The 13,110-nt window shown below is 40.3% G+C and overlaps 1 protein-coding gene across 2 annotated transcripts in view; it reads left to right on the top strand.

Moving 5' to 3' along the window:
• Positions 1–13,110, top strand: part of VSTM4 (V-set and transmembrane domain containing 4) — a 126,148-nt gene that overhangs the window by 80,226 nt on the left and 32,812 nt on the right. Inside the window, exons 6-7 of one of the 2 annotated variants that reach the window (XR_005085651.2) lie at positions 9,809–9,915; positions 10,592–11,435. Coding sequence is in view for 1 of the 2 variants with exons in the window: in XM_037167946.2 (XP_037023841.1) it covers positions 9,809–9,915; positions 11,374–11,435 (169 nt within the window). In the remaining variant the exon portion in view is untranslated. The remainder of the gene's footprint in view (positions 1–9,808; positions 9,916–10,591; positions 11,436–13,110) is intronic. The other variant, XM_037167946.2, reaches the window with a different exon arrangement.

Genomic DNA, 13,110 nt, shown 5'->3' with positions numbered 1-13,110 from the left:
CTGCCTCTGGAAAGCCTGCCTGTACTCCACTGTACCCAGCATCCTGAAGGGGCCAGGCCTGCTCCCACATACATGGAAATGGGCAACTTGCTGACTTCCCTTTATCTTCCTGATAGAATCATGTTAATTTGACTAGATGCAGCCCAGATTCCTTGTCATGGTACCTCACTAGTGACCAGGCCATCCTTTGCCTTTGAACTGTCTTTGGCTTGTGTGCTCTGTCTCTGTAGCCCAGGCAGATCCTCCTGTCCCTGTACTGCCAGGGGGCTTTCAGATCCTGGCTCCTTCATCTATGCTTTGTCAGTGGGCAACTGGGCCCCTGGAATCTCAAGACAGATGTCCTTCTCTGTCCTCAGACCACTTCCTCCTGAGGAACAATGGGCAGAGAGCACAGGACTAGGGCAAGGTGCCAGGAATGGAAACACTTTGCAGGGGAGGAACCCTCATGAAGAAGACACATACTGGCACTGAGCCTGCAGTCACTGAATTGGGGGACCTTTTCATGCAACTGGGCAGAATCTGGAGGCTCTGGAGAATCTTACAACTTATTGAAATAACTTCAAACAGAAGAAAATAAGTCTCATCTTGAATTTGTGTCATCCATGAAGTGGGAACAAGTATGACTTTCAGGGATGGTATACTGTTTGTCTCCCATGGCAAAGTGCTATTGTGGAGCATAAAGCCAGATTCAAGCAGGCCTCTTAGGGTCTTGAGAGCTTTGAGACAGGCCCTCCTGTGAGAAAACCGCTTTCAGATCAGTGCAACTGCATGGCACTTCTCCAAATGAAATGCCACTAGTTGCCTGTGGGTGCGATGGGCTTCCACACCGTGACACATCTCTTTGGTGGATTCAGATGCCTTCTTTCCTGTAGGTTATGTACAAAAAAAATCTGTCAAGAGAAAAAATGGGCAAGTGCACAGGAAAAGCAATTCCCAGCTAGCGCATTTCCTGACCTTTTATTGGACCTCTCCTTACAGTTTTGAGATAACAAAATATTTGCAAATGGGAGAAATTAAACTAGACATTATATTACCTGTGCCAATAGCAGCTACAACTGAAATTATCCAAGCTTTCTTAATTTTTTCTGGTGCATACACTTTCTCAAGGGTAAACAGGGGCAGAGACTATTTATATGTTGGATAAATTATAGGCACAGTTTTACTCTGGTTTATGAGCTTAGCTTAAACTAAAGCATTTTGCAGTCTTTTCAGAACCATCAAAGATTTTTAAACATACACCAATAATCCAAATATGAGATTTAATTAGTACTGATTCGTGAAGGGTATTAGAGTGAAGACAGACTTATGATTTTAAAAAGAATCTACAGATATGTGTTCTGAACTTAAATATGTAACTATTGGCTTTATTTGTATACTAGGGAATAATATTAGTGTTACAAACACTTATTTCTTCTGTGAAAGCCATCTTCCATGATGGTTCAAGGCTCTGGGGCCAGGCTGCCTGAGTTAGAATCCAGACTCATGCACTGTGTACTTTTGAGTAGTTTTTCAATTTCTCTGGTAAGATGGGGACAATGATAGCTCTAGTGCATAGCATTGTTGGAAGGATTAATTAAATGAGTCAGTTTCTGGTAAATGGTGAGATCTGTACAAATGGTTCTAGTATTATTCAGGCAGTACTTATGAGTGAGTCTACTATGTAGGACAGCTTATAAGGCCTATAAAGCATGGATGAAATAACACAAAGCTTATGCCTTTGAAGTCTGCATCAAATAGGAGACCCGAAGAGGTAAAATTGTGGCAGTACCCTTGGGGTGCCCATGGATCTGTCATGGGTACCCAGAGGAGATATTCCTAACACCATATCAGGCATCTGTGGGTGGTAGGGCAGGCTTATAGGAGGTGTATGTGGGCCAAATCATGAAGGATAAGTAAGCGTGTTCTAGTTGAAGAGGACTAGGGAGGGCAGATGCAGAGATAGGGGAAAGAAGCATAGCAGATAAAAGGCTGGGGGCTGGAGGAATTTGGTTCATGGAAGTGAGGACCTCTGAGGATTCAGGGCAGTGTGAGGGTAATCTCACTTTTAGTTATGAGAGCAAGGTGTGGCTGGGCTGTGAGTTTTAGTTATCACATGTTCTTTGGTAGATCAGCCCATTTATGCTTTCTTATTTATTTTTTTCTATTCCCTACTACTAAGTTCAAAAATAGAGGCAGATCTCCACAAGGCTGGCCCACCCTTGTTCACCTCCATTTTGCCAGCTGGCATCACTTATTCCAGAATTTCCAACAACAGGAATGTGCTCCCCTCCACCTCTGCCCAATCTTGGGCCAGACTGGCCCTTGGTCTTGGGCCCCAGCTGTAGCTCCTGTCCCCAAGACCCAGCACTTAGGTTGTTTTCTCCTCCTCCCTCCAGAGCAGAGGTTAGAGAAGGTATAGTGGGCCTGGGAGCTTCCCACTCTGAATTTACTACAAACTTAAGTTCACTGGGGTGCTAGTATTGCCTTCCAGTACCTTCTCTTTATGAAACTGACTTAAGCATGAAGCAGGCATTGTGTATCTGACTTGATTTCCATTCTTCCTGTACTAGTTTTCTTGTTCTCTGATTGGGGCCCAGAGTCCTTGTTTCTGGGCCGAGGAGGCAGACTGACCTACATCAGATCCCATGTCTCCTGCCCAGACCGCTAAGGCTTAGTTGTCACATCTGGGTCAGAGACTATGGATATCAAGTTCTTTCCACACAATGCCTTGCATTGGATAGAGACAAACAGGTTTTATCAACTTCAGCTTCTGCAGAATGTGGTTGCTCACAATTTGGTCAGCACTTGGTGAGACCAAGGGTGCCTCCTTATTATAGGGCGGTGGTTCATTCCTCAGGGTACATCCTCTTTGTCCTTCTTCCCTGCCTGCTCTTTCCTGCACTGGTTCTCATACTGGTGTATCTGTGCCAATGGGAGAGGGAATTCTGTAATATCTTGAGCAGAAAGACTTTCTGATCAAGATTTAAGTTGAAACTTGCAGCCTTCCTCTCAGGACCAAGACATTCCTCCATGAGATACCTGGGTAGTACCATGAAATGCCCTGTTCACACTGTACCCACATGATGGATTTGGGGGTCAGTGCTATTTAGCTATTTCATGCCCCATGTAATTAAGGCTACACTATCTCATCCAACCCTGGTAAAAATCCTGTGAGAAAGATAGCAAGGTTATGTATCCCCTTTTTACAGGTTGTGAGATGAGGCTCAGGGAAGTGAGTGACTTGCCCAGTGTCATCTCTCTGCCACTGGTTCAGTGCCCATTCACTACATCTGGTCACCATGTGCCATGAAGTGGAGGTGCCCAGGCTGTATGGGACAGAGGCTTCTGTAAGAAACAGCCATACCGGAACATCATACATGCTCCACCCATGTGCCTCCGGCTCTACCCTTGTTGGAGCCAGAAAAACAGTTCTGTTCCTCACATATAGCACTTCCCTTCATTCATGCAGCTCTCTAATTCAGTCATAGCTTCCATTCTGTTTTCTATCTCCTTTGGTTTGACTGGCCCCAACAATACTTACTCCCTTGTGTCAGAGACAAAATACCATCCTGTTCCAAATAAGATATAGAATAACTGTCTTGTAAGTAATCATAAACTGGGCTTTCTTAGTCAAAAATTTTTTACCAGCTTTGCTGGCTTAATGAGGGACATCAGATTCTGAGGGAAATAATGTCTATTACATGTCATTGTGGTAACTAATTGTTGAAACATAAATTAGAGCTATATTGAGAACTTCTGCCAAGATGGAGGTGTAGGTGGAAGCACTGTGCCTTCTCGCACAACCAGGTTTAAAAACAACAAAGTTTTAGCAAGAAAAATGCAGCCAAACCACAGAAAATTGAACTATATGGAAGTCTGACAACAATGAACCCTTCAGCCAAACTGGTAAGAGGGGCAGAGCCAGCAGCAGAGTGGGGTCAGACAGGAAAGATCCACCTGACTGACCTGGGTGCGCGACCCAGGTGCGCCAGCAGCCGTGAGTGGATCCCAGGGGTGGAGAAGCGGGTGGACCCACTGAGGGCGCAAGGCGTTGGACCCACTGAGGGTGCAAGGTGGTGGACCCACTGAGGTCACACATTTGTGTGCAGATAAACCGGTAAAGGAGTGAGCAGTGAGACGGACTGCGCAGGCCCCAGAGGCAGGAAGCAGCAGAAGGAACCACTGCTGTCCCTCTCTGACCCCGCCCCACATACAGCTTCACAAACCAGAGACTTGGGTGGCCCCGCCCTGGTGAACAACTAAGGCTCCGCTCCTCATATGTAACAGGCACAAACAGATCAAAACATGGCTCAAGAACAACTCAGAGCTCCAGAGCCAATAAATCTAAGTGATGAAGAAATAGCCGAACTTTCAGATGCACAGTTCAAAACACTGGTGGTAAGGATGCTCACAGAACTGGTTGATTTTAGTCACAGATTAGAGGAACATATGAAGGCTAAACTAATTGAAATGAAGGGAAATGCACAGGAAACCAATAGTAATGGATAGGAAACTGGGACTCAAATCAAAGGAGTGGACCAGAAGGAGGGAAAAAAATGACCAAAGAGAAAAGAATGAAAAAACAAGAATTCAAAAAATGAGGAGAGGCTTAGAAACCTTCAGGACATCTTTAAACATTCCAACATCTGAATTATAGGGGTACCAGAAGGGGAAGAGGAATAGCCACAAGTGGAAACCTTATTTGAACAAATAATAGAGAAGAACTTCCCCATTCTGGCAAAGGCAATAGACTTCCAGGAAATCCAGGAAGCTCAGAGAGTCCCAAAGAAGTTGGACCCAAGAAGGAACACACCAAGTCACGTCAGAATTACATTAGCCAAGGTTAAAATGAAGGAGAGAATCCTAGAAGCAGCAAGAGATAAGGGGACAGTCACCTATAAAGGAGTTCCCATCAGACTGTCAGTGGATTTCTCAAAAGAGACCTTACAGGCAAGAAGGAGCTGGAAAAAAGTATTCCCAAGTCATGAAATCCAAAGACCTACATCCAAGATTGCTCTATCCAGCAAAGCTTTCATTTAGAATGGGAGGGCAGATCAAGTACTTCTCAGATAAGATCATATTCAAGGATTTCATCATCACCAAGCCCTTATTATATGAAATGTTAAAGGAACTTATCTATGAAAAAGAAGATGAAAAAGATGAACAGTGAAAGGATAGCAAACTCACAGTTATTAACAACCACACCTAAAACAAAAGCAAACTAAGAGAACAGCTAGATCAGGAGCAGAACCATAGAAATGAAGATCACATGGAGGGTTAGCAACAGGGGAGTGGGAGAAGGATAAAGGGGGAGAAGGTATAGAAAATAAGTAGCATAGACAGTAGATAGAAAATAGATAGGGGGAGGGCAAGAATAGTATGGGAAATATAGAATCTAAAGAACTTGAGACACGTGGTCATATACTAAAGGGGGGAATGGTGGGGGAGGGGTGTGCAGGGTGGAGGGGAATGAAGGGGGGAAATAGAACAACGGTAATGGCATAATAAATAAAATATATATTTTAAAAAGAACTATATTTAGTTTAGTGCATGCAGTTTGGAAAGGAAACGGTGATGACAAAGCAGATCTTTTCCAGTTTACTAAGGCCTGGGCATGACAGCCTAAGTTCACAGCAGTGATGTCCCACAGCTTTCCTTTTTATTAAAGAACTAAAGAATTATAGCCCAGAAAAGAGAAGAGTAAGGGCAACTGTTATATATTCTGCAGGATGTGAGGTGCAGCTGGGGAGGAAGATCCAACTCAGAGATGATAGACAAAAAAATATTTGAATGATTTTGGCAAACAAGAAAAATTATTGTATGTTTAACAAAAAGCCAAAATTTGAAGGGAATTGGGGGAAATGTCTGAAATAAACATGTCAGACTGATTGAACAGTGTGTGCAAATCTGTAAGGAAAATCTCAAGATCCTAATAAATAAGTGCAGAAGATGTCCATACATCATTCATAAATGAGGATACATAATAGACAAACCTGTGAGTACTCATTCTCACTAACAATCAGAGAAATGCAAGGAAAAGGGGAATCACATTTTTGTTCATTAAGTGAGTAATTTGTTAAGCTGATAAACCTGGTTTTAAAGAGGGTGAAAAGAACAACAACAAAAAAGAGGATGAAGACTTCATCCATTGACAAAGTGGCTATAAAAGTAGTTCCAAATTGCCACAAAGCATTTTGACAGCAGCCATTAATTAGAGTTGAATATGGTCTGTGAACTGGTAAGTCCAACTCCAAGAATCCTAAAAACAAAAGTCTTGAATAGAAGTTATGCATAAATACATTTATATCATTATTATTTCTATGTCAAACTGGGAAACAAATTAGATGTTTAGAAGTTAGGGAATGGCTAAGTAAACTGTGGCATATCTTCTCACTGGAATAGTATGAGGATGTAACAGTAAGAGAAATGTATGTTAAATAAAAAGAAGGGTGCAAAATTGAAATACAATATAATAAATAAAATATAAAAACCAAGGAAGAGCTGAAAACTTCTGTCTGACCACAAACCTAAATGTGGAGGTTTATAGCAGCTCTGTTTACAACAGAACTTGGAAGCACATGAGATGTCCTTCATTCAGTGGGAAATGGACAAATGAACTGTGGTACATCCAGATAATAGAATATTTTCTAGCACTAAAAAGAAGTGGGCTAACAAGCAATGAAAAGACATAGAGGAAATTTAAATCCATGTTACTAAGTGAAAGAAGCCAATCTAAAAAGGCTATAATCTGTATGATTACAAATGTATGACATTCTGGAAAAGGCAAAACTATGGAGAGAGTAAGTAGATGAGTAGTTGGCAGAAGCTGAGAGGTGGAGGGACAAACAGGTGGACCACAGAAGGTTTTTGTGTCAGTGAAACTACTCTTTATAATACTACAATATTAGACACATTATACTATATTTGTCTAAACTCATAGAATGTACAACACCAAGAATCAACCCTAAGGTAAATGATGTACTTTGGGTGATAATGATCTGTCAATGTAGTTGTAACAAATGTACCACTCTGGTAAAGGATATTGGTAATGGGGGTTGTTGTATATCTACAAGGAGGTGGTGGGGGTGGGGTATATGGGAAATCTCTGTACCTTGCTCCGCAATTTTGCTGTGAACCAAAAACCTCTCTAAGGAATGAAGTCTGTTAAGAAAAGTACCACAAGAGGAAAAAGACCGGAAATGAAGGTTTGTGTTATGTATTTATGAAGGTTGTACTTTGGTTATGATAGACTTACTTTCTTTTGTTTCCATGCCTGTAATTACCATTTTAAATCATGAACATGAATTAATGTATAACTTAAAGTGGAAAGAAAAAAGTAAACATTTTAGGAGTTTAAACAGCTACAAAATGAAGCTTGACATGTGCTTGTATGTTTAAGAAGTTCTGAGAGTTTCTGATCCCTTGTTTTGTCTTAGCAATCAGAGCTTTGTAAACATACATCTTTTTCAGCTACTTGTGAATTTACATAATTGATTATGTACTCTAAGGCCATGACCAGTTAGAATTTCTGCTTCCAGTAAAAATAAGCCATCTTTGGGGAAGCTCAGTGTGAATTGTTTTCTTGGAATTTTTCCCACTATGTGTGTAATTCAGTCTTTGTTTATGTTTCAAATTTTAGGACTACATTAGAATAGCATATTTTCTTTTATTAAATATATCTAGGTATTTATTTGTGTTTAATTTACTGTTTTTAAAAGATTATACAATCAGGTGGTTTAAAAATTAAAATTAAAAACCTAAACAACAAGACACTGAAATATAACCAAGACACTGAAATAGAGAACAGGCTGACAGTGACCAGAGGGGACAGGGGAGGGAATTTCAGAGGAAAAGGGGAAGGGTTTACAGGAACTAGTGTAAAGGACACATGGACAACAACTAAGGGAGGTGCAAGTAGGAGGGAGGTGGGGAACACTAGGAGGGTGGACTGGGATGGGAGTAAATGTCAGAAGAGTGTACTTGAACAACAATTAAATAAATTAATTTAAAAATAAAATAAAAAGCTGAGTAATCTAAATATATATAGTGACTACTACCCTCCCTATTCAGTTTCCCATCTGTTCAGCTCCTAAACACCCCCATTCTAAGGAACCACTGATTTTAAATTCTTATGGATACTTCCAGAGTTTCTTTATTCATATATATAAAAATACTAATAAGTAGATATTTTTTCTTATTTTCCCCTATTTTTTTCAAAAAGTATCACATTTTATATTTTTCAGCACCTAGATTTTTCACTTAATAATGTGTCTTTTCTTATTCAGATTTTATTTCAGATTCTTCATCCCTCTTTACAGCTACAGATGATTCTAAGAATAGATTTGTAGATTCATCATAATTTCCTTAATCAGTCCCTTGCCGATAGACAGCTGGGTTGTTTCCAATCTATTGCTATTACCAACAGCACTGTAATGACTCATGCATACATTTTCATACATGTGCAAGAATATCTACAGAATAAATTCCTAGAAATGAAATTGCCAGGTCAAAAATTATAAGCCTCTGTAATTCTGATAGCCCAAGTTATTCTGATTTGCACATTTTTCTCCCTTAAGAAGGGATTATATTCATACCTACAATACTTCTAAGTGCCTGATTCCCCACACATTTGCTAAAAGAGTTTTAAGGCTTTGCCTTAAACTCAATGACTTCTATTCTGATATTTTTCATATAATCACTAGATGGAGAAAGGAAGTGCAGTATGTTTTAACTTGGAGTTCTTTCATGAAAAGTTTTAGCATGTTTTCATAGGTAAGAGCCTTTCCTCTGATGTGAAAACTGTCTATCACCTTCATTCATTTTGATTACTAAGCAGGCAGTCATATTCTTATGGATTTCTAGAGATTCTTTATGTATTAGGAAGAGAGCCTCTCTTGATAACTACCTCTCTGACTAGAAAATGTGCCCAAAACAAGAGATTCTAAAAGGGCCTTTCCTCTGGGTTGCTGGAACCAATGGGATGCATTTATAAAAGACCATTCAGGGAAGTATGTGGACTCCACTCCATACATGATGTCAAGAACAGGTTTCACATCAGGACAGCCTGTGTTTGCGGCTTTCATGTAGGCTGCATACTAACATTGTCACTTAGAGAAAATCATTTATCATTAAGTCTTGGTTTTCTTATCTCTAATATTAGACTTATCAGCCCATCCCTTTGTGCTATCATGGATAACACATAGAAAGGATCTGACACTACAGTCAGTGATTGAGAACAACACCCCTGTGGTTGCATTCACTTAGCCTGAACTGAAGGTAAAGTTACAGCAGGAGAAGAAAGCATGAACAATCACAAGGACCCCCAGGACTTCCAGGTGCAACTCTCCAAGGTCCTGTCTCATTTGCACAGGAGCTGCTCTGTTTTCAGCTATGAACCACAAAGATGTGTGCAAGGAATCTTGGTTTTAGAAGAGCTCAAGCAGAAGTTTCTACTGATAAATCTTAATACCTTACTCGTGATATAGCCGAGCCAGGCTGTATAACCAATGAAACCTTGAGTAAAACCATAAATCTATACATCCCTAAGAGATGTAGAGAGGCTGGCCCTGGGTGTCTCCAGGATTTTTGAACTTTGAACAGCCTATTATAAATCACTAACTAGCTCATCTCATTGTTCTTGTCTTGGCCGAGGGTCAGTACCAGACCTCCAGACATCCCTGGAGATAAGCAAAGAGCAATTAATCCCAGTTCAGCTATAAGGTAACCCTATCTTACAAAGGTACACAGGGAAAATTAGAAATTCTTGCTTCCTTTCCTTTTTCCTGGAACAAACCTGCCTTTCCTTTACCAGGACCCTTTTCTTCTACAGCTCAGGGGAGACTGTTACCAGTGTGACCAGCTTGGCCCCATTGCAGCCCAAGAAGAGCAAGAGGTCAAAGGAAAACACTGATGTTCCTCCCGCAGTTCCTGCTAAAGGTAGGAAGCCAGCCTGCTATTATCCATGGGGAAACCACCATGACTGATCCAGTAGTTGGCCAGGGGTTTGATGTGGGGTCACAGGGTGAGCAGACAGATGGAGGACATGCCATGTAATGATTATATGGTCCAGAGAACCCCATCTAGATTCTGGTCATAACTGAGCCCCATCCTGGGGTGGGGCTGGTGGTGGTACCATTGGCCCAACATGGCTTTAGCAGGGATGTGGGAGGTTAACATCACAGACTGATTCCACAGTGTATTTTACTTTGAACTATCAATATGCTCTGCACATAGTGGGGAGGGGCAAGAGGATGTCATATCTTCTTGGTTCATTCAAAGGAAAGAAGGCTCTTTGCTTGTTCTAAAGATGTAAACCAGGTATGTAATTTATGTTATATTTTTTCTGAGGATAAAACAAGGGTCATTCTTTGATTCCAGTTATGACTTAGAGGAACATAAATGAGGAGGGAAAGATATTTGTGGAGGAGAGAACTGCACACATCTTAGGAGAATTAAGACTGTCTATAGATAGTTTCTGAAATAATTGTGGCCAAGTTAAGAGAAGTTCATACCTCAAAAATTTGAAATATTTTTTGGAAGTTGGAAGTACTAGGATTACCCAGATAAATATCTCAATAATGAAGCAAGGTACATTTTATCCTTTGTTTTACAGGATGTTTCCTAGGGATACTTGGAGCCCTGTGGTGAAGTCCAGTTGTGCTAAGGCTGCACATGTGTTGAGTGGGCAGAGGGGCTGTATGACATGGTGTTCTTTTAGGCATTACAAGTGCAGATCTGGGAAGGGAAGGGGGCAGAGAACCCCTGCCTGGGCCAGACACATGCTGCTCTAATGTCTCATCAGAGAAGATCGTACCTCCCCTTCAAAAGGGTGACAATGAGCCTCAGAGAGCTAAGTAGTAGAGCCTGACTTTGAAGTGAGATCTGCCTGACTTTCAAGGCCAAGTTCAAGTCTCAAATAAGCTAAATACTAATTATGTTAGTATTTAGGGGGCATTAGGGAAAGGGCCTCAGTTTCCTTCTCTTTAAGGGTCTCAGTTCCTTTCTCAGTTTCCACCCTCCCTGATGACCAATGAGAGCTGCTGTAACAGCCAAAGGTCATTGTTGTCAGTGTTAGTGTGCAGTTAGGACCCCAGGGAAGGTACCAGCCTCAGCCTTTACCAATCCTATGTGTTTCTCATCTGCACATCTGACCTTGTTGCAGAGGGCAATGCTTTATACAGAGTTTTTTGTTGAACTTTATGAGGGGAGAGGCTGACATGTCCAAGGACTAGGAGGGGCACCCACCGATACCTAGATGAGAAACTAGAGTTCTTTCATTGGAGTAGGAAGAGTCCTTCTGTCCCCGTAGAGTATGTCTGTGATGCTCATAAGATGTGGGTGTTAAGAAGAGTCCCAGGGGAAATTACAAGCTGAACCCTTGACATACTTCCACAGCTCCCATAGCTGCCACCTTCCATAAACCGAAGCTGCTGAAACCACAAAGGAAAACCACCCTGGTGAGTAATTAAATTCTGTGTTGTTGTCCCCTCAAACCTTTAACACACTTCTGGGTCCAAGTGGTACTTTTATTGACTCAAAACATGTTGAAAGTCCCTGGTGCTCTCATCCCAAGCTGGAGCATTCTGTCTTCTTGGAGCAGCTTTTGAGCCAGCTTTTCTACATACGTAGTTCCATCATGTCTTTCTTACAATCCAAGTGGAATTCTTCATTATAAATGCTGCTTTCAAACAGAAGAAAAAGGTCACACTCAGGAATGTATAAAATAGAAAGTGGACCTGCATGTATAAATTTACCTGATAGCCACAGTGAAGAACCTTAAAAGAAATTCATTATAGTTTTTTTTTTATTTTGAAATAATTTTAGGCTTACAGAAGAGTTGTAAAGCTAGTACAGTTTCTGTCTACTTTTTGCCCAGCTTCTCCTAATGTTAACATCTTACATAGCCATGGAATAATGTCAAAACTAAGAAATTTTCCTCAGCACATTAGCACTAACTATATTTCCAATTTTGACCAGATTTCAGCAGTTTTCCACTAACTTTCTTTTTCTGCTCCAGGATCCCATCACTTTGCACTTAGTCTCTCAATCTGTGACAGTCCCTCCATCCTGTCATTTTCTTTCATGGCCTTGAGATTTTTGAAGAGTAGAAGCCAGTTATTTTTTAAAATTTCCCTTGATTTGGGTTTTTCTGATGATTGGAATAGGGTGACAGATTTGGGAGAAGAACAACACAGAGGTGATACTCCCTTCTGGTTGCATCATATCAGATGTACATGATGTCAGTATATCTGATTAATGGTGGTATGAATCTATCACTTGGTTAGGTGGCATCTGCCAGACTTATTCAGTACCAAAGTACTGTTTTTTCCTTTTCACATCCTATTTATTGAAAGCCAGTCAGTAAGTCCTATTCATATTCAAGGGGGGAAGAGTGGAGAATTTGTGGACTTGTCAAAACCACCAGAGTAATTAATAAATACATTAGGGGAGTTACATCAAGATTATGCAAATATTCTTTTTTTCCCTTAAACTTCATTCACTGCTTTTAGCATTCATCAGTGGATTTTGCTATAGTATATTAATAGTCATTTTTTATTTTCTTCAACCTGACTACATTTATTATTTAAAGTTCTTTTGTAAGGAAAAGATGAATGAACCCTTCCCTCATTTATTTATTCATTAAATTTTTATATCAGTATGGGTACATGGATATTTAATTTTTTAAATTTCTAATCATATTGATGCTTATTTTGGTACTAATGTACATCAGTTGTGTAGGGGGGGAGAAACTGCCAAACCTATACTAAAATGCATATGTAGTAAGAAGGGGCAAGATATTTCTGAAGAAAAAGAACAAAGTGAAGAGTTTATATATCAACTCCAAAGATTTATATAAACACCACAGTACTTAATTCAACATAGTAAGAGCACAAAGGTAGAAAAATAGACCAAAGGAACAGAATAAAGAACCCTGAACCAATCTACATATGTATTGTCTCTTGACTTATTACAAAAGTGACATTATAATGTAGTGAAGAAGGGTGTATCTTTTCAATATATGATAATGGGTCTATTGCCTATCCATCTGAAAAAAAGATATCCAGAACCCCTACTTCAAATCACACACAGAAATTAGAGAAGGATCATAGACTGAAGTAAAAAAAAAAGTTA

This window comes from Artibeus jamaicensis, unplaced genomic scaffold (genome assembly GCF_021234435.1).
Source record: "Artibeus jamaicensis isolate MK-2021 breed Jamaican fruit bat unplaced genomic scaffold, CSHL_Jam_final contig_468, whole genome shotgun sequence".
In the NCBI taxonomy this organism is placed as follows: Eukaryota; Metazoa; Chordata; class Mammalia; order Chiroptera; family Phyllostomidae; genus Artibeus; species Artibeus jamaicensis.
Note: the sequence above shows the minus strand (reverse complement) of the source record. Positions and strands in the feature narration are given on the sequence as shown.